The following is a 19190-nucleotide window of genomic DNA, read 5'->3' on the forward strand; positions in this document are numbered from 1 at the left end:
GCCCTCACCCCATGAAACCTCAGTTGCTGGAACATTTGTGGATGCGTCTTTAGAACTGGCTCAAGCCCTCTTGTTTACCAGACACTTCACTCCATACTGCTTCACTATTTCTATGCCCACTTACTATACTCAGATTACTCTACCCAGCAGGCCCCTAAGGGTTTTACAGTCAGTCTAGAACTTACCTCCATGTTCCAGATTTTGGAGAATATGGCTTCTGAGCTGAAAATGGAAACAGCTCCTTCTGACTAATGCTGGAAGTTCTGGAACATTCCCTGGGAACAAAGAACGCAACTTTTCCTGTCCATAAACATACAGAAGATCTCTCACCAACTATTCCCTTCCTCAAGGTGAGCTCCGGACCCACAAAAAAAGCCTGACATCCAGACTACAAGTCTTTCCCTGGAGGACTCAGGGGCCAAAACAAATTAGGCCAACCTTGATTAGAGCTATTTTCTGTCATCCCGCCATCCCCAGTGAGACAGAAAAAACTCAAGAGACCACCCCCACAAAAGCCATTCCCTCAACTTATGGTGATAGTGCCTGATTCTATTCTCAATCTCTCCAAGCACAGGGATCAGAATCTCAATTTTTTTTTTTTTTTTTTTTTTTTTGAGATGGAGTCTCGCTCTGTCGCCCAGGCTGGAGTGCAGTGGTGCGATCTCTGCTCACTGCAAGCTCCGCCTCCCGGGTTCACGCCATTCTCCTGCCTTAGCCTCCTGAGTAGCTGGGACTACAGGCGTCTGCCACCACACCCGGCTAATTTTGTTTGTATTTTTAGTAGAGATGGGGTTTCACCATGTTAGCCAGGATGGTCTTGATCTCCTGACCTCGTGATCTGCCTGCCTCGGCCTCCCAAAGTGCTGGGATTACAGATGTGAGCCACTGCGCCCAGCCCCAGAACCTCAATATTAAAAGTGACTTGGCAAGGCACAGTGGCTCAGCACTATAATATCTATAGTATATAGATATAATATAATATCAGCTATAATATCAGCACTTTGGAAGGCTGAGGCAAGAGAACTGCTTGAGGCAAGGAGTTCGTGACCAGCCTGGGCAATGTAGCAAGATACTGTCTCTATAAAAAAATGTTTAAATTAGCCAGGCGTAGTGCCACACAAGTACAATCCTAGCTATTCAAGATGCTGAAACAGGAGGATCACTTGAGTCCAGTAGTTCAAGTCTGCAATGAGCTAGGATCACGCCACTGCACTCCAGCCTGGGCAAGAGCGTGAGACCCTGTCTCTAAAAAAACTAGGACAGGCGCAGTGGCTCCCCGCACTTTGGGAGGCCAAGGCAGGAGAATAGCTTGAGGCTCAGAGTTCGAGACCAGCTTGGGCAATGTAGTGAGACCCTGTCTACAAAAAAAAAAAGAAAGAAAAAAAAATTAGCCAGGTGTGATGGCACACACCTGTAGTGCCAGCTACTCAGGAGGCTGAAGCAGGAAGATCCCTTGAGACCAGGAGTTCAAGGCTGCTGTGAGCTATGATGGCACCATTGCACTCCAGCCTGGGCAACAGAATAAGACCATCTCAAAAATATTAAAAAAAAAAAAAATTAAGCGGCTTAAACGATAAAGCCTTTATTGCCACACAGTCCAGAGCAGTATGAGACAGTCCATGCTAGAGCATGACAAATACCACGTATGATGTCAACCATGTCCATGAAAATGGTAAACCTTCCCAGGAAGCACCCAGCAGATACCAGCTCAGCTCCTCTGGCCAGAGGTGGGTCATGTCCACAGCTAAACCAGTCAAGGGTAGGGAATGAGGTCTGTTTTGGGCTCTACCATTAATGATTCTCTACTGTTTAGAGCAAGGAGCACAAGGTCTCCTGTCCCGCTTGCTGTAGGGACCTTACGGGGTGGACAGAGGAGGATGGCGGTGGGTAAACTGACAGTGATGTGACACTCCCAACAGCCCCAGGCGAGTCAGAGTGCAGTGTGGCTCCTGAAAGCTTCCCACACGCCAGGCACACATGGGAACTCTCCCCGGGGTGGATGTTGGGATGTACAAGGTTTAGTTTCTTTCAGATGGCACTCTCATGGCCACTCTCCTCCATCTCCTTTCTGGAAAAAGACCCTTCCTGATGAACACGGTGCCAGCAGCTAATGACTTTCCCGTGTGACCTGTCCTCCTGGGGCCTTTCTGAAGTATGGACTTTCTTGTGCTGAAGGAGGGTGGAACTATGTTTGAAGGCTTTCCCACACTCTGTACATTCATAAGACCTCTCTTCAGTGTGGAACTGCTGGTGCCGATTCCGGTAGGATCTGGTAGTGAAGGTTTTCCCACACAGGCTACATTCATAGGGCCGTTCCCCAGTGTGGACTTTCCAGTGCTGATAGAGGCCTGAACGGGTCACGTAGGCTTTCCCACATTGCTTGCATTCAAAAGGCCTTTCTCCAGTGTGAACTCTCTGGTGAAGAATGAAGCTATTACTGTATTTAAAGAACTTCCCACATTCTGTACACTCATAGGGCCTTTCTCCAATGTGCACTTTCCGGTGCCGAATGAGGGTAGACAGAACACTGAAGGTTTTCCCACATTTGCTGCACTCATAAGGCCTTTCTCCAGTGTGAATCCTCTGGTGTAGAACCAGGGCGTCTTTGCGGTTGAAGGTTTTCCCACAGTCACTACACTTAAAAGGTTTTATGCCTGTGTGAACCTTCTGGTGTTTCCTCAACTTGGACGGGTAACAGAAGGCCTTCCCACACTCATTACACACATGGGCTGTTTCTCCAGGTTGAATTTTTCGGGGGTTAATGTGAGTTGACGTCTCCTTGGAAGCACTTCTGCCTGTTGGGCGTCTGAAGGGTCTGTCTTCAGAATGCGTTATCAGATGGTCAAGGAGGGCGAAGGCCTTTGAGAACACCTTCCCACAGTCACTGCATTTGAACAGCTTCTCTGCCACATGGACTTCTTGCTGTTGCCCACAACTGGAACCAGGTGGGAAGGCTGCCCCATGCTCAGTGTGCCTTCTTGGTTTCCCCTCACCATGAGTGTCCTGGGGCTGGATGACTCTGTAGCTCTTTAGATGCTCGGGACGGGCTCTGTCATCCTCCACTCTACATAGACCATCTGAAAGCAGAGATGAATCTGTTACGAAGAGTTGAACTAGAGGGAGGGGTACCTTCATCGCCAGTGCATGTCAGACACACCCAAAGGGACTCCATAGAATTGCTGAGTCAGACACACCCAAAGGGACTCCATAGAATTGCTGAGTCAGACACACCCAAAGGGACTCCATAGAATTGCTGAAAGGCTCAGGCGCGGTGGCTCACGCCTGTAATCCCAGTGCTTTGGGAGGCCAAGCTGGGCAGATCACCTGAGGTCAGGAGTTCAAGACCAGCCTGACCAACATGACGAAACCCCGTCTCCTCTAAAAATACAAAATTAGCCAGGCATGGTGGCGTATGCCTGTAATCCCAGCTACTCGGGAGGCTGAGGCAGGAGCATCACTTGAATCCGGAGGCGGACGTTGCGGTGAGCTGAGATCGCGCCACTGCCCTCCAGCCTAGGCAATAAGAGCAAAACTCCATCTCAAAAAAAAAAAAAAGAATTGCTGAAAGGTTGCTAGGAAAGGTCTGGACTGGGAAAGCCTGGCCCAACTGAACATGGCTCCACCAGACTACAGAATAAGGAAAACCTCAACTGAGATGAAGGCACAAGATAGGATGCAGTGCAGGGAAGAGAAGTGGGGTCTCCAAGTCACCCCTCTGCAAACGGTTTCAGCAGGGCCTTGGCTGCTGGGGACAGTCAAGCATTATGAGGAGGCATGCATCTAGACCCAGCAAAATGTGATTCCAAAGTAGTAGCTAGTGTTTAAGTAAAAATTAAGGATGGGCTGAAGTTCAAATACCTGTTTAAGGATATGAGCACATCTCAAGACACGCACTGAGTCGCCAATAATAGACAGCTCTGCACAGATACAGAGAAGGGCAATGAGGAGACACAGGCCAGACAGGCAGGAACATGCGGGGCCTGAAAGTCATGGTAGAGATGGCAGACTGCACAGTGTCCAGATAAGACAGGAAAGGTGGAAGGAAATAAGGTATGGTCACTGCCCTCAACACCAAGGTAACAGTGTATGCAGATACTCAGCATTCTGTGAGCCTACTGTTGAAACCAAGGTATTCCCCTCCACTCCACTTACCAAGACCAAAACTTCTCCTGGCTTCTGCTCTGCTGACTGGAGTCACATCCACCCAGCTGGGCACCCACGACTGTTCATCATTCTCCAGTTGGGAAAACACAGGGGATCTCGAAGGTGCAAGTCCTGCGGGCGACAGGTAGTAAAAGAAACAGGCTGGGCATGGTGGCTCATGCCTGCGATCCCAGCACTCTGGAAAGTGAGGTAGGAGATCGTTAAGCCCAGATGTTCGCAACCAGCCTGGGCAACACAGTAAGACCCCAACTCTACAAAAAATATATTATTGGCCGGGCGCGGTGGCTCAAGCCTGTAATCCCAGCACTTTGGGAGGCCGAGGCGGGTGGATCACGAGGTCAGGAGATCGAGACTATCCTGGCTAACACGGTGAAACCCCGTCTCTACTAAAAATACAAAAAATTAGCCGGGCGTGGTGGTGGCGCCTGTAGTCCCAGCTACTTGGGAGGCTGAGGCAGGAGAATGGCGTGAACCCGGGAGGCGGAGCTTGCAGTGAGCCGAGATCGCGGCACTGCACTCCAGCCTGGGAGACACAGCGAGACTCCGTCTCAAAAAAAAAAAAAAAAAATATATATATATATATATATTATTTTAATTAGCTAGGCATGATGGCATGCACCACCTGCAGTCCCAGTTACTAGGAAGGCCATAGTGAGAGGATTGCTTGAGCCTAGGAGGTCAAAGCATCAGTGAGTCATGATTATACCATTGCACTCCAGCCTGGGCAACAGAGTGAGACCCTGTCTCAAAAACAAACAAACAGGCCAGGCATGGTGGTTCACGCCTGTAATCCCATCACTTTGGGAGGCCAAGGCGGGTGGATCACGAGGTCAGGAGATCAAGACTATCCTGGCTAACACGATGAAACCCCATCTCTACTAAAAATACAAAACATTAGCCGGGTGTGGTGACAGGCACCTGTAGTCCCAGCTACTCGGGAGGCTAAGGCAGGAGAATGGCATGAACCTGGGAGGCAGAGCTTGCAGTGAGCTGAGATTGCGCCACTGCACTCCAGCCTGGGGGACAGTGTGTGACTCCGTCTCAAAAACAGAAACAAACAAACAAAAGGAAAAAAAAAAAAGCCTTTCTATGAACCAAAACTGACATAACTGAAGAAACAGACAGTTCAGCAATAGTAAAGATTGTAATTTCCTACCATCAATAATGAATAGAACCACTAAGAAGAAAATGAACGAGGACATAGCAGACTTGAACAACAATGAAAACCAACTAGCCCTAACAGACACCTACAGAGCATGCCACCTAACAACAGCAGGATATACATTGTCACGTGCACATGGAACGGTCTTCAGAACATACCATTTGCTAGGATATAAAATAAGGCTCGGCCGGGTGCAGTGGCTCACGCCTGTAATCCCAGTACTTTGGGAGGCTGAGGCGGGTGGATCATAAGGTCAGAAGATTGAGACAATCCTTGCTAACACAGTGAAACCCTGTCTCTACTAAAAATACAAAAAAAAAATTACCCAGGCGTGGTGGCGGGCGCCTGTAGTCCCAGCTACTCGGCAGGCTGAGGCAGGAGAATGATGTGAACCCAGGAGGTAGAGTTTGCAGTGAGCCAAGATCGTGCCACTGCACTCCAGCCTGGGCGACAGAGTGAGACTCTGTCTCAAAACAAACAAACAAACAAATAAATAAATAAGTCTCAAAAGATTTCAAAGGACTGAAATAACATCAAGTATGTTCTCTGTCCACAAATGAATGAAAACAGAAATCAACAACAGAAAGAAATTTGGGAAATGCACAAATTTAAGGAATTTAAACAAAACATTCCTAAAAATCCAGAATCGAAGAACAAATAAATCACATGAAAATTACAAAGTACTTTGAGAGGAATGAAAATAAAAACACAACAGGCCGGGCGGTGGCTCACGCCTGTAATCCCAGCACTTTGGGAGGCCAAGGCGGGTGGATCATGTAAGGTCGGGAGTTCAAGACCAGACTGACCAACATGGAGAAACCCCGTCTCCACTAAAAATACAAAATTAGGCCAGGCGCGGTGGCTCACGCCTGTAATCCCAGCACTTTGGTAGGCCGAGGTGGGCAGATTACCTGTGGTCAGGAGTTCGAGACCAGCCTGGCTAACATGGCAAAACCCCGTCTATACAAAAAAAAAAAAAAAATACAAAAATCAGGCATAGTGGCACATGCCTGTAATTCCAGCCATTTGGGAGACTAAGGCAGAAGAATCGCTTGAACCTGGAGGGCGGAGGTTGCAGTGAGCCAAGATTGCACCACTGCACTCCAGCCTGGGCGGCATAAGATTCCATCTCAAAAAACAAAAACAAAAACAAAAACAAAAAAATTAGCCGGGCATGGCAGCACATGCCTGTAATCCCAGCGACTTGGGAGGCTGAGGCAGGAGAATCACTTGAACCCAGGAGGTGGAGATTGCAGTGAGCCAAGATTACGCCATTGCAGTCCAGCCTGGGCAACAAGACTCCATCTCAAAAAGAAAAAGTAAAAAAAGAAAACAGAGGCCGGGCGCGGTGGCTCAAGCCTGTAATCCCAGCACTTTCGGAGGCCGAGACGGGCGGATCACGAGGTCAGGAGATCGAGACCATCCTGGCTAACATGGTGAAACCCCGTCTCTACGAAAAAAAAATACAAAAAACTAGCCGGGCGAGGTGGCGGGCGCCTGTGGTCCCAGCTACTTGGGAGGCTGAGGCAGGAGAATGGCGAAAACCCAGGAGGCGGAGCTTGCAGTGAGCTGAGATCCGGCCACTGCACTCCAGCCTGGGCGACAGAGCGAGACTCCGTCTCAAAAAAAAAAAAAAAAAAAAAAAAAAAGAAAATAGAAAAAGAAAAAAAAAAACAACAAAAAATCATGGGATGCAGAAAACGCAGTGCTTAGTGGGAACATTATAGCTATAAATACCCATATTTTAAAAGATCTCAAACCAATAACCTAACTTTACATCTCAAGGAACAAGAAAAAGAAAAACAACTAAACCCAAAGATAGCAAAAGGAGGAAAATAATAAATATTAGAGCAGAAACAAATGAAACAGAGATTTAAAAAAGAGAATCAACAAACCAAAATTTGGTTCTTTGAAAAAATCAACAAAATTGGCAAACATTTACCTAGAGTGACAAGAAACAGAGAGAAGACTCAATACAACTTCAAACAGGAATGGAAAAATTAAAAAATAATGAAATACTATGTAAAAATGTATGCCAACAAATTAGATAACTTAGATGAAATGGACAAATTCCCAAGTAGACACAAACTATCAAAACTAACTGATTCAAGAAGAAATAAAAAAATCTAAATAAAAGTGTAACAAAGAGGTTTTTCTTGTTGTTATTTAAAAACTTTCCCCCCAACAGGCACATAACCCCAAGCCCTGATGGCTTCAATGGTGAATACTAACAATACTGAAATAAGAATTAACACCAATAATTAACAAACTCTTCCAGAAAACAGAAGAGAAGGAAACATTCCCAACTCATCCACTGACGCCAAAATTACCCTCATACTCAATACAGAGACATTATAAGAAAACTACACCACTGGGCGGGCATGGTGGCTCACACCTGTCATCTCAGCACTTTGGAGGCCGAGGCGGGTGGATCACCTGAGGTCGGGAGTTCAAGACCACCCTGGCCAATATGGTGAAACCCCCGTCTCTACTAAAAATAAAAAAATTAGCCTAGCATAGTGGTTCATGCCTGTAATCCCAGCTACTCGGGAGGCTGAGGCAGGAGAATCACTTGAACCCAGGAGGTGGAGGTTGCAATGAGCCGAGATTGTGCCACTGAACTGCAGCCTGGGTGACAGAGTAAGACTCTGTCTCAAAAAATAAAAAAACAAGTATTATAAGCCATGACAGGGAATTTATCCCAGTAATGCAAGGTTGAACATTTGAAAATCAATTACTGTTGGGAGACTGAGACGGGTAGATCACAAGGTCAAGAGATTGAGACCATCCTTGCCAACATGGTGAAACCCCATCTCTATGAAAAATACAAAAATTAGCTGGGTATGGTGGTGTGCACCTATAGTCCCAGCTACTCGGGAGGCTGAGGCAGGAAAATCACTTGAACCCGGGAGGTGGAGGTTGCAGTGAGCCGAGATCGCACCACTGCACTCCAGCTTGGAGACAGAACAAGACTCCGTCTCAAAAAAAAAGAAGACAATTATTGTAATACACCACGTTAACAGAAGAAAGGACAAAAATCACACAATTATTTCATTAGACATTGGAAAAGCATTTGACAAAATCTAGTGACCTTTCTTTTCTTTTTTCTTTTTTTTGAGACGGAGTTTTGCTCTTGTTGCCCAGGCTGGAGTGCAATGGCACAATCTTAGCTCACTGCAACCTCCACCTACCAGGTTCAAGCGATTCTCCTGCCTCAGCTTCCCAAGTAGCTGGGATTACAGGCATGTGCCACCTCTCACGGCTAATTTTTTATTTTTAGTAGAGATGGGGTTTCACCATGTTGACCACGTTGGTCTTGAACTCCTGACCTCACCTCAGGTAATCCACCCCCCTTGGCCTTCCAAAAGTGCTGAAATTACAGGCATGAGCTACTGCACCTGACCGTGACTTTTCTTAGTAAACACATTAAATGAACTAGAAAGAGCAGGGAACTTCCTCACCTGAAATGGGCATCTGCAAAAAACCAACAGCTAACACCATACTTAATAGTGAAAGACTGAACACCCTCAAGATAGGGAACAAGGATGTCTTCTCTCCCCATTTCTACTGAATAAAGTACTGGAGGGTCTAGCTAGGTCAGTGAGGCAAAGGAAGAAGTAAAACTATTTCTATTCATAGATAGCATGATCTTATATATGGAAATAGGAAGGAATCCACTAAAAAACTATTTGAACTAATAAACAGACTTAGTAATGCTACAGGATACAAGATTAGTATACAAAAACTGATTACATTTCTACAACTAACAACAAACAGTCAAAAATTAAATTAAAAAAACAATTCCATTTAAAATAGCATCAAGCCAGGTATGGTGGCTCACACCTGTAATCCCAGCACTTTGGGAGGCCAAGGCGGTGGATCACCTGAGGTCAGGAGTTCAAGACCAGCCTGGCCAACATGGCGAAACCCCGTCTCTACTAAAAATACAAAAAATTAGCGGGGCGCGGTGGGCGCCTGTAGTCCCAGCTACTTGGGAGGCTGACGCAGGAGAATGGCATGAACCCCGGAGGCGGAGCTTGCAGTGAGCTGAGATCGCGCCACTGCACTCCAGCTTGGGCAACAGAGAGGGACTCCATCAAAAAAAGAAAAAAAAAAAAGTAGTACCGTTGTACACTGATAATACAAAACATTGAAAAAACAAAAGAGCTAAATAAATGAAAACATATCCCATGTTCATTGACCTAAAGATTTAATACTAAGATGGCAATATTGGCTGGGTGCAGTGGCTCATGCCTGTAATCCCAGCACTTTGGGAGGCCAAGGTGGGCAGATCATGAGGTCAGGAGTTCGAGACCAGCCTGGCCAACATAGTGAAACCCCATCTCTACTAAGAATACAAAAATTAGCCGGGCATGGTGGCACGAGCCGGTAGTCCCAGCTACTCGGGAGGCTCAGGCAGGAGAATCTCTTGAACCCTGAAGGCGGAGGTAGTGGTGAGCCAAGATTGCACCACTGCACTCCAGCCTGGGCAACAGAGCAAGACTCTTGTCGCAAAAAAGGAAAAAAAAAAAAAAAAGGTAATATTCCTCAAACTGTTCTGATTAAAATTCATGGGTCAAGGCTGGCCCAGGGAGGTCCCTGCAAAATTTATTTTGTAGGAAGGCAAAACCCGGAGCACAGAGAAGCCATGTCTTCAAGAGTCACTGGCCAGGAAGAGGCAGAGCTTGGTGGGATTTGGTGGGCAAACTATGAAACATCTGACCCCCAAAACCTGCTCCACTGGCTCCTGGGGCAAGAGGTGTTGAGACTGCCAACAGCATTGCTCAGAGAAAGGCAGAGAAAGAGCACACAGCCGAGTCCCACCACCCACAACACCTACAACAGGGAATCTGGGAAGAAGCAGCTCCTGTGGTTTGGCTTCGTTACGGACAGAACTTCGCATGGGGAAAATGCGGGGGTAGTCAGTGTGCTGAGGGACAGTGTGAGAGACTTACCCAGTGAGCTAACGAGTGCAAAGTTCTCCAGCATCACATCCCGGTATAGGCCCTTCTGGGTCACATTAAGGAGCCCCCACTCCTCCCTGGAGAAATATACCGCCACATCCTCAAACATCACCAAGCCCTGCAATGATGGGTCCAACTGAACCTTGGGGTCAATGATGGGCAGAAAAAAACAACCAAAATATGGACAGATGGACATATTCAGGCCCTTGACCTGTATCTCAGGGTCCTATCACATCTCCCCGACATTATCCTTCCCTGTGAGACCCACACCCCTCCTCACTATACTCCCTACACATACCCTTATACCTTCCTTCTCCTATCCCAGAGGAATATCAGAGCTGCTGGTGTTATTGATGTCTCTGGTGTTACTACTGGAAACTGTGTCCAGCCCAAAGCGACAACAGGCTGGTGACCAGACTGATGCCATCTATGTGCAGGGCCAAGCACACAGGCTTCACTCTATCTCCTGCCTGCCAATTCCAGTCCCAGAAATCACACCTCTCAGACGCAACCAAACCTATGCTCATCCTTCTCCCTTAGGTCCCAAGTACCCGGTCCCAGGGTCCAGTCTGCCTCCTGCTCGACAGGCACAAAACTGGACAGGAGAATGCCTAAAACTCTACACCCTCAGCACAACCTCCCCAGTTTACCCTATAGGCAATCGCCTGGCCTTCCACACGCCGTTCTGCACATGCGGCTCCACAGTGCCTGGCACAGCAACTACGACCCCATCCTGTCCCAGTCCTGCGGCACATCTCCAATGGCTCCCACTGCCAAGGGCATGCCCCAGCCCTGCGTCAAAGACCTCCCCCGAGAACCATACGCAGACCTCCTGCCCTCCTCCAACTCTGCCCTGGCACACGCCGCCCCCCACTTGGCGGCCCCCCTCATTCCTCGGAGGCACCCTCTGCTCACCTCCGCCTCCCCGGCCATCGGACAGTGCGGGCGGAACCCGTGGCCTGGACCCACGGCCTCAGCCGAAACGCGTCCCAGGGGCTGAAACCCTCGGCCGCGGTGGAATCTTCCCGGGAAGCTCTCCCCGAGCGGTTGAAACGCGTCCGAAGACAGGGAGCCGCTTCCCGGAGCCGCGGGGAAGGAGAACGGTACGGAGGCCCGGGAGACCCACGGCGCCTGTCCGCGAGCGACAAGTCCGAGGAAGATGGAGCCACTCGCCGGTGGGGCACGGAGCGTGGAAGGCGCGGCAAGGGTCCTTGCCCTTCACCTCGCCCAGGGGATCGCGAGGAAGTCACTCCGGCCCACGCAGAGCTGCCTGGGGCGCCGGGGCAGATTTCCCGCCGAGGACTGCAGACCGCCGGGCAACGCCGGAACTCCCGGAACTCCCGTGGCCTCCGCCTCCCGTAGCTCGGCGCCCCTCACGCGACGACCTCCATTCCCGGCTCTCCTCGCGGCGCGGCTGGGTAGTTGCCAAGGCGATAAGGGAGGGCGCAGCTAGCTCCTGAAGCGGGGCGTGAACTACATTTCCCATAAGGCGCCTCGACGTGCGACCGTTCAGACTTGGCCAATGGAGGCCCAGGAAGAAGAACGATCGGGCGGGCCCTGCGCGGGGCGGGGCTTCCGGCTTCGGCTCTCGGCGCTGGCTTTGGGGCAGTTTGCGGCAGTGGGATCGCTGGGCCGTGGGCGGTTTGGAGGAGGGTCCGCTGGTCTTATTGATGCCTCTGGTGTTACTACTGGAAACTGTGTCCAGCCCAAAGCGACAAGAGGTTGGTGACCAGACTGATGCCATCTATGTGCAGGGCCAACGAGCGAAGGCGCGAGAGTCGGAAAGTTCTGCTTCGATGACCTGTACGCGTCCTGGCCGCAGTGAACGTTGCTGAGCTCCGGTGACCTCACAGTGGAGGGGCGGCCCCGTGGGGCCATCGGACCGCGCCGCGCGGGGGCGTTCGCCAGGGCCTCCGCAGAAGCCCGCCTGTGCCCGCAACCGCCCCGAAATCCTCTCCCCTTAGCACCGTGTCCGCTTTACGGAGCCCGGAGCAAGGCTCAGAAAAACGTCCCAGCCAGAAACATGGTACATGCCTGTCATCAGGCAAGTCTTCGAAGAGCGTCTGGGACCGGGGGCCGGGGGACCTCGTTAAGAGGCGGTGTCGGGGGAAGGTCAGCGGTTGTGTTTCAGATGTGTTGGGCTTTCCGCGCCCCATAGTGCGGGCGACTTGTGGGCCACAGGTGTGAATGTCAGGGACACGTCGCCCTGCACATGGCTGAGGCACGGTAGACTCGTAGTCTACCCCATATCAGGCCATGGTGATCTCAGGTATGGGGGCCTGGGACAGGAGGGTGAGTACATGACTGAGTACGTCAGGGCACGGCGTCTGGGACACATCAGGTGAGGACGCTGACAGGAGAGTAACCGGGCTCCTGGGTGTCTTGCGCTGAAGTCAGACGCGTTTATGTTAAGAGCATGTGGGCCTGTGTCCCCCCGGACGAACAGAGGTCTTAGGCAAGGTCCAGAGGAACTTCTGCCTCAGAGTGATGTAGGAGAACTTCGCACTAGGTGCTGGGTCAGATCACTGGCATCACCACTCTCCCCAGCCAAAACTCTAGTTTTTTTCCTCTGCTCTTTCCATGTTCCCCTTGGAAGTCGCTGTTGGTCGTGGCACTGAGGCCCAGATCATGCCACCTCCTCTAACAAGTGACTGAGTGGACACTCCAGTCTACCCAAGGGCCACGAGTGGCCAAGATCGGGGCTCAGAAGTCTCTGAATCTTCGCAGCAGGTCACGTCCAACTCGGTCACTTCCTGTAAGATTCCAGGCACTGCATGCACTGACATGGGTGCGTGTGGGGCCACCGGGTCCTGCCTGGGAGCCTTCCCTGGATGTTCATTTTGTGCAGTTCTGTGTTTGTCTTGGAGTAAGGATTATTCTCACTTGCTGGGGCATGGTGTTTTGGCCTCTCCTGGGCTGGACTCTGAAAAACTCATCCTCCATAGGTCTGATGGCTTCTACATTCCCACCAGCAGGTGGACCACATAAACTCAAAACTAGTTGTGGCAGAGGGACCCTGAAGAGATCTATCCCGGTGAATGCCCCCAGGTGTGGGCTGTTCTCACCTGGTGCCCAGCCTGTGCCCTCGCAGGTCTTGGTGCCTCCTGTCAGCTCCCCAATTCCAGTTTTCTGGCCATGCCCCAACTCTGTCCCCTTCTCTCAGTGTCTAGCTGTGCAATGTTTGCCTCTCCTTAACATGTCCTCAGCTGACCCCATATCCTCAGATAGTCCTTGCAACCCTGTTCCTCAATGACTCCTGTGTATTCTCTCCAGTGGAGACGCAGGTGGGACACCCCCAAGCTCATGGTACATGCCTGTCATCAGTCCCCCTGGACTGCCATGGTGGGTCAGTCTGCCCTAGGCTGGACTGACCAACCTGTTCATTCCCCCACAGGATTGCCCTTTACAGTTCATGAGTTCCCCCAACTGGAGTGCAGACAAGAGCACTGACTGATGGACCAGGTAGACTTGAAACCAGGAATAACACAAAAGTTATCAGAGGCTCAGCCATGGAGATTGCAGGCTGGGGATGGAAGTATCCCTGGAGTTGAGCTGTTCTCACACCTAGTACCTGGAGTTATACCCCTGGTGTCTGGGTACCAAGGTCACTAGCCTTGCCACTTTTCTATGTTCCTGATCCCCTACTAAACAGTCCACCTTTTTGCCTACTTCCCCTGACGCATGTACCCTGTCCCCAACTTGTCCCCTCTTTCTGCCTAATTTGAAGACATTGGTCATCCCATAACCTGTCCTGGGCTAATATATATCCTCGAATTGTTCTTGAAAATCTGTTCCTGGCCGGGCGCGGCCCAGCACTTTGGGAGGCTGAAGCAGGTGCATCATGAGGTCAGGAGATCGAGACCATCCTGGCTAACGCAGTGAAACGTCTCTACTAAAAGTACAAAAAATTAGCCAGGCATGGTAGTGGGCGCCTGTAGTCCCAGCTACTTGGGAGGCTGAGGCAGAAGAATGGTGTGAACCTGGGAGGCAGAGCTTGCAGTGAGCCGAGATGGCTCCACTGCACTCCAGCCTGGGCAACAGAGTGACACTCCATCTCAAAAAAAGGAAAATCTGTTCTCTGTGAGATGGGCCTGATCTCTCCCGTGGGTGGAGCAGAGGAGTAGAGGGTCCAGGGGGCCTGAGTCTCCCATAGGCTGTTTGCCCTGAGTCATAAAGCCAGTAGGAGGCAGTGCTACAGTTTGATTCCAGGAAGTCTCAGGCCCAAGCTCTTACTCTTAACCAGTTACCTTTCCTGGGCTTAACAACTCATTATGTTTTTCCTGGCACTGCTTCATTGGACCTCACTTTAGTTTCACTTTTTTTTTGAGATGGAGTCTGGCTCTGTCACCCAGGCTGGAGTGCAGTGGCGCGATCTCACTGCACCCTCCACCTCCCGGGTTCAAGAGATTCTTCTGCCTCAGCCTCACAAGTAGCTGGGACGACAAGCACATGCCACCACACCCGGCTAATTTTTGTATTTTTAGTACAGTCAGGGTTTCACCATTTTGGCCAGGATGGTCTCCATCTCCTGACCTCATGATCCGCCTGCCTCAGCCTCCCAAAGTGCTGGGATTACAGGCGTGAGCTACCACATCTGGCCTATTGGTTAACATTTAAAAATGAATATTAGTACATTATTAACTAAACCCGTATGTATTGTACATTATGTGGGTTTTCACAAATGCATAAACTCATGTATCCACAATTACAATATGGCACAAAATACTTTTACTGCCCCCAAAAAATTACTTGTGCTACTATTCATTCCTCCCTTCCTCCCTCCCACTGAGCCCCTGGCAGTCACTGCTTTACTGTCTCTATAGCTTTACTTTTTCCAGAATGTCATAAACTTGTAATCATACAGTATGTAGCTTTTTCAGTCTGGTTTCTGTCACTTACCAATATGCATTTCAGACCTCTCCATGCCTTTTCATAGCTTGGTAGCCAAGTTAATTTTATTGCTGAATGATATTCCATTGTGCGGATGTAACAGAGATTAGCCATTTATCTATTGAAGGACATCTGGGTTGATTCAAGTTTTGAGCAATTATGAATAAAGCTGCTATAATAATTTGTGTGGTTTTTGCATGGACGTAAGTTCTCATTTGTGCAAATACCCAGGAGTGTGACTGCCATATCATATGGTAAGACTACATTTAACTTTATGTAAGAAACTGCCAAACTGTCTTCCACAGTGGCTATACACCATTTTGCCCTTCTACCAGCAGTAAATGAGAGTTCCCATTGCCTCACAACCTTGCCAGCATTTGGTGCTGTCAGTGTTTTGCATTGTAGCCATTCTAATAGTTGTATAGTAGTATCTCATTATTGTTTCAACTTGCAATTCCCTAATGGCTTATGATGTGGAGCATATTTTCATATGCCTATTTGCCATCTATGTATTTTTCTTAGGTGAGGGGTCTATTCAGATCTATTGGTTTTTTTGTTTTGTTTTTTTGAGACACAGTTTCCTCCTTGTTGCCCAGGCTGGAGTGCAATGGTGCCATCTTGGCTCGCTGCAACCTCTGCCTCCCAAGTTCAAGCAATTCTCCTGCCTCAGCCTCCCGAGGAGCTGGGATTACAGGCATGTGCCACCACACCTGGCTAATTTTGTATTTTTAGTACAGATGGGGTTTCTCCGTGTTGGTCAGGCTGGTCTCGAACTCCTGACCTCAGGTGATCCGCCCACCTCAGCCTCCCAAAGTGGTGGGATTACAGGCGTGAGCGTGAGCCACCACGCCCGGCCTTGAACTGTACACTCTAAATAGGCAAATGATATGGTATGTAAATTATTTTTCAAAAAAGCTGTAATTTTTTTGAAAGCACAAGTAGATATCTGGGAGATTCTTTGAAGAAGTCCAGTACTTAATGTGAAGTTTTCCACAAGGATAAAAATGAAAGCATCCATCCCCCTGGTGGGAGGCCACAGGCCACAGGTAGCTTGTGGCCCCTCTTAGGCACTTCTCCCATCACCCTCTGCTCCTTCTGCAGCAGCTGACAGAACAGAGGAAACCCCAACCTAGGGCGAGACTCCCAGCTTTGCCACGCCAAGCCGGGCCCCAGGGGAGCCAGTCCGAACCCTAGTCTCCCTGGGATGAGAAGACATCAGCACTAACCAGGTTTGCAGGTGGGTGTGGGGTTAGGGCAGGTCAGCTATGTGATCCAATCAACCTATGTTCGAATTTGACTTCGAATTTTTTTGAGACGGAGTCTCACTCTGTCGCCCAGGCTGGAATGCAGTGGCCGGATCTCAGCTCACTGCAAGCTCCGCCTCCCGGGCTCACGCCATTCTCCTGCCTCAGCCTCCCGAGTAGCTGGGACTACAGGGGCCCGCCACCTCGCCCGGCTTTTAGTAGAGACAGGGTTTCACCGTGTTAGCCAGGATGGTCTCGATCTCCTGACCTTGTGATCCGCCCGTCTCGGCCTCCCAAAGTGCTGGGATTACAGGCTTGAGCCACCGCGCCCTGCCAAAAAAGCTTTTTTTTCCCCCCCGCCTCAAACGGAGTCTCTCGCTCTGTCGCCCGGGCTGGAGTGCAGTGGCGCCATTTCGGCTCAATAAAGCCTCCGCCTCCCAGGTTCAAGCGATTCTCCTGCCTCAGCCTCCCGAGTAGTTGGGACTACAGGCGCAGGCCACCACGTCCGGCTAAAAAGAAAAAAAAATTTTTTTTTTGAGGAGTCTCACTATATAGGATCCTCACGTTATCCTGTTTGGATCTGCGTTAAAATGTATTCATAACTATATGATCTGTACTCACAGCCACCGCCCCCCAACAACTTAAGCCCGCGAGACTGTGCCACAGACCCGCCCCAGCGTGGCATGGGGACAAAACACGTGAGGGCGCTCGAGGGGCCTGGCTCTCTCGCTTGCTGCTCACCTAAAGCCCCGCAGCCTCCTGTCCCCCATCTTGGGGTGCCGCAACCTCGAGTCTCACAACCTTGGGCGCCACAGCCTCGCTCTGCGCGCCGCAGCCTTTCCCCTCGCCAACGCCATCCGAGTGTTGGTGCTGTTCTTACAGCTAGCTCCCAGAGTTCCCCGCGGCCCCGGAGCCTGACGCATTCTGCGGCGCAACGTGGTCGTCCTGGCAACGCTGGCTTCGGGTCCCTGATTGGCCGTCGAGTCTGGCGCGCCTTCCCTGTCTCACCTAACTGGGCTGCGGTGTGGAGGCGACGACGCAGGCGCAGCGCAGGCGGGATGAGTTGTTATGGCGACCAGAGTCCCGCCTCTTCAACCCTACATAGGGCCTCCGATTGGTCCGCGCTTCCCCGACGGCCTCTCCGCGTTCTGGGCGGGGCCAGCCCGGGGCATGAGGAGGGAGAAGGCAGGGTCGTGACTCTAAGGGCGAAGGAGAGAACTGCAGCTGTGATCTTGGGAAAGAGGGAAACCCAAAGATGCCAGCACGTGCGGTTGAGGTGAGAAGGGATCTTGCAGAACGCTTCCAGGACCCAGGTTCGAATGCAACACCTGCCCAGCTGGTCAGCCTCAGTTTCCCCATCTGTCAGTCTGGACAGTGATCCTCCCAGCGTCCGGCGAAGCCCCGCTCTTGGTCCTTGGTCCCTCGGCCTGATCACAAGAGGGTGTCGCGACGGCCGGGGATGGGTCTGGCGTGGGCAGGGACCTCTCCGACCCTCATTGAGGAAAGAGTGGCGGAACCCGAAAACCGGGCCCTGGCGTCCCTCCTGCAGGGTGGGTAGGAGAGCTGGACGGCAGGATTTGGGAAGGGCTTGGGGAGCAGGGGACCCCTGAGCGTGGCGGGGGAGGCAATGCCAGCAGAACCATGACTCGGTTGGCTCAGCCCCCTGGACCTCGTCTGCTCCCTGAGGTTGGTCCTTGCTCCGCACACTGGTGCGGCCTGGTACACAGAAGGCGCTCAGTAAACACTTGTGGATGAAGGAAAAAGAGGATTTATTGTCCTTCATTTACAGAAAAGAGAATCAAAGGCTGTCCCGTGCTGGGCCCTCTGGCACCGGGCTTCACAAGCACCCAGGCCTGCCAGGAAGAGCAAGTCTGGGGCCGAAGTGCTAAGGGGCAGGGTGTACATTAGTGATGGGGTGGTCAGAGAGAGGCTAGAAGGGCACAACTCCAGCTCTGAAGAAGAGAAAGAGGAGATTGGCTGAGGCTGGGCAAGGGTGGGAGGCATCCCCCTGGGTGGTTTCAGGCAGCCCCTTTGTTTGAAGGCAGTGGGTAGGCAGGCAGACACCGGGCACTAAGGTAGTAATCAGCAGACCAGATGCTCGACAACCCTAGGCTCAGTTATCAGCCTCAATTTACTGCAAGAGAGAATGAGGCCCCTGGCTCTAAGCTGATAAGAGTGCAGAAGCCACAAAAGCCCCTGGGAGCGAGCTGGTTAAGACAGAGAGTGGGGCCAGCCCCACCCAATACCCTCAGCCCCACCCCTGGCCTCCCCAGGTCCTCCTGTGTTGTGCAGGCTATGCCACTGGCCTCAATGCCAACTCCTGAGCATCCTTTAGAACATAGCTGCCTCCTCCAGACAGCCTTCCTGGAACACCCTCAGGCAGAGAGCATCCTCTCTCCCTCTTCTGTGCAACACCAGGCAAGGGCCCCTTTCTGACCCCCTGCTTGGCCCGTCTGGGTCAGATCTACTATTGCACACCCCCACTCTCCTAGGTTGGGTGGGAGAGGGAAGCAATGAGGAGGATCTCTGAGACCCTATGGTAGGCAGAATAATGGCCTCCAAAGATATCCCAGTCCGAATCCCTGGAACTTGTGAATCTTTTACCTGACACCACAAAATGGACTTTGCAGGTGTGATTAAATTAATGATCATGAGATGGGGTAGGTGGATCATGAGATGGGGTAGGAATCTTGGATTATCGGGGTAGGTGCCATGTGCTCATAGTGTCCTTTATAAGTGAAAGAGGGAGGCAGGAGGGTCAGAGAG

General features: G+C 50.8%; 1 protein-coding gene across 3 annotated transcripts; it reads right to left on the minus strand.

The window, feature by feature from the left end:
- Positions 1-1566: 1566 nt before the first annotated feature.
- On the minus strand, positions 1567-17344 carry ZNF584 (zinc finger protein 584). Of its 3 annotated transcripts, none has more exons than XM_038006462.2 (5): positions 17166-17344; positions 11206-16933; positions 10282-10408; positions 4153-4275; positions 1567-3077 (listed from the first exon to the last, which is right to left on the minus strand). In XM_038006462.2, the coding sequence occupies exons 2-5, from the start codon at positions 11221-11223 to the stop codon at positions 2029-2031; spliced, it is 1317 nt and encodes a 438-aa protein (XP_037862390.2). In that variant the 5' UTR covers positions 11224-16933; positions 17166-17344; the 3' UTR covers positions 1567-2028. The 3 variants fall into 3 exon arrangements, with proteins under 3 accessions (XP_037862390.2, XP_037862389.2, XP_072871895.1); XM_038006461.2 differs by having other exon boundaries at positions 10282-10432; XM_073015794.1 differs by having other exon boundaries at positions 10282-10367; positions 17166-17343.
- Positions 17345-19190: the final 1846 nt, after the last annotated feature.

This window comes from Chlorocebus sabaeus, chromosome 6 (assembly GCF_047675955.1).
Source record: "Chlorocebus sabaeus isolate Y175 chromosome 6, mChlSab1.0.hap1, whole genome shotgun sequence".
NCBI lineage: Eukaryota > Metazoa > Chordata > Mammalia > Primates > Cercopithecidae > Chlorocebus > Chlorocebus sabaeus.

Bases quoted from the DNA above. Each gene is read 5' to 3' on its own strand.
- ZNF584 (XM_038006461.2), bottom strand. The intron at 4,276-10,281 runs GTAAGTCTCTCA...TGTCGCCCGCAG, and splicing joins TGCACTCGTTAGCTCACTGG to GACTTGCACCTTCGAGATCC. The intron at 3,078-4,152 runs GTAAGTGGAGTG...CTCTGCTTTCAG, and splicing joins CAGGAGAAGTTTTGGTCTTG to ATGGTCTATGTAGAGTGGAG.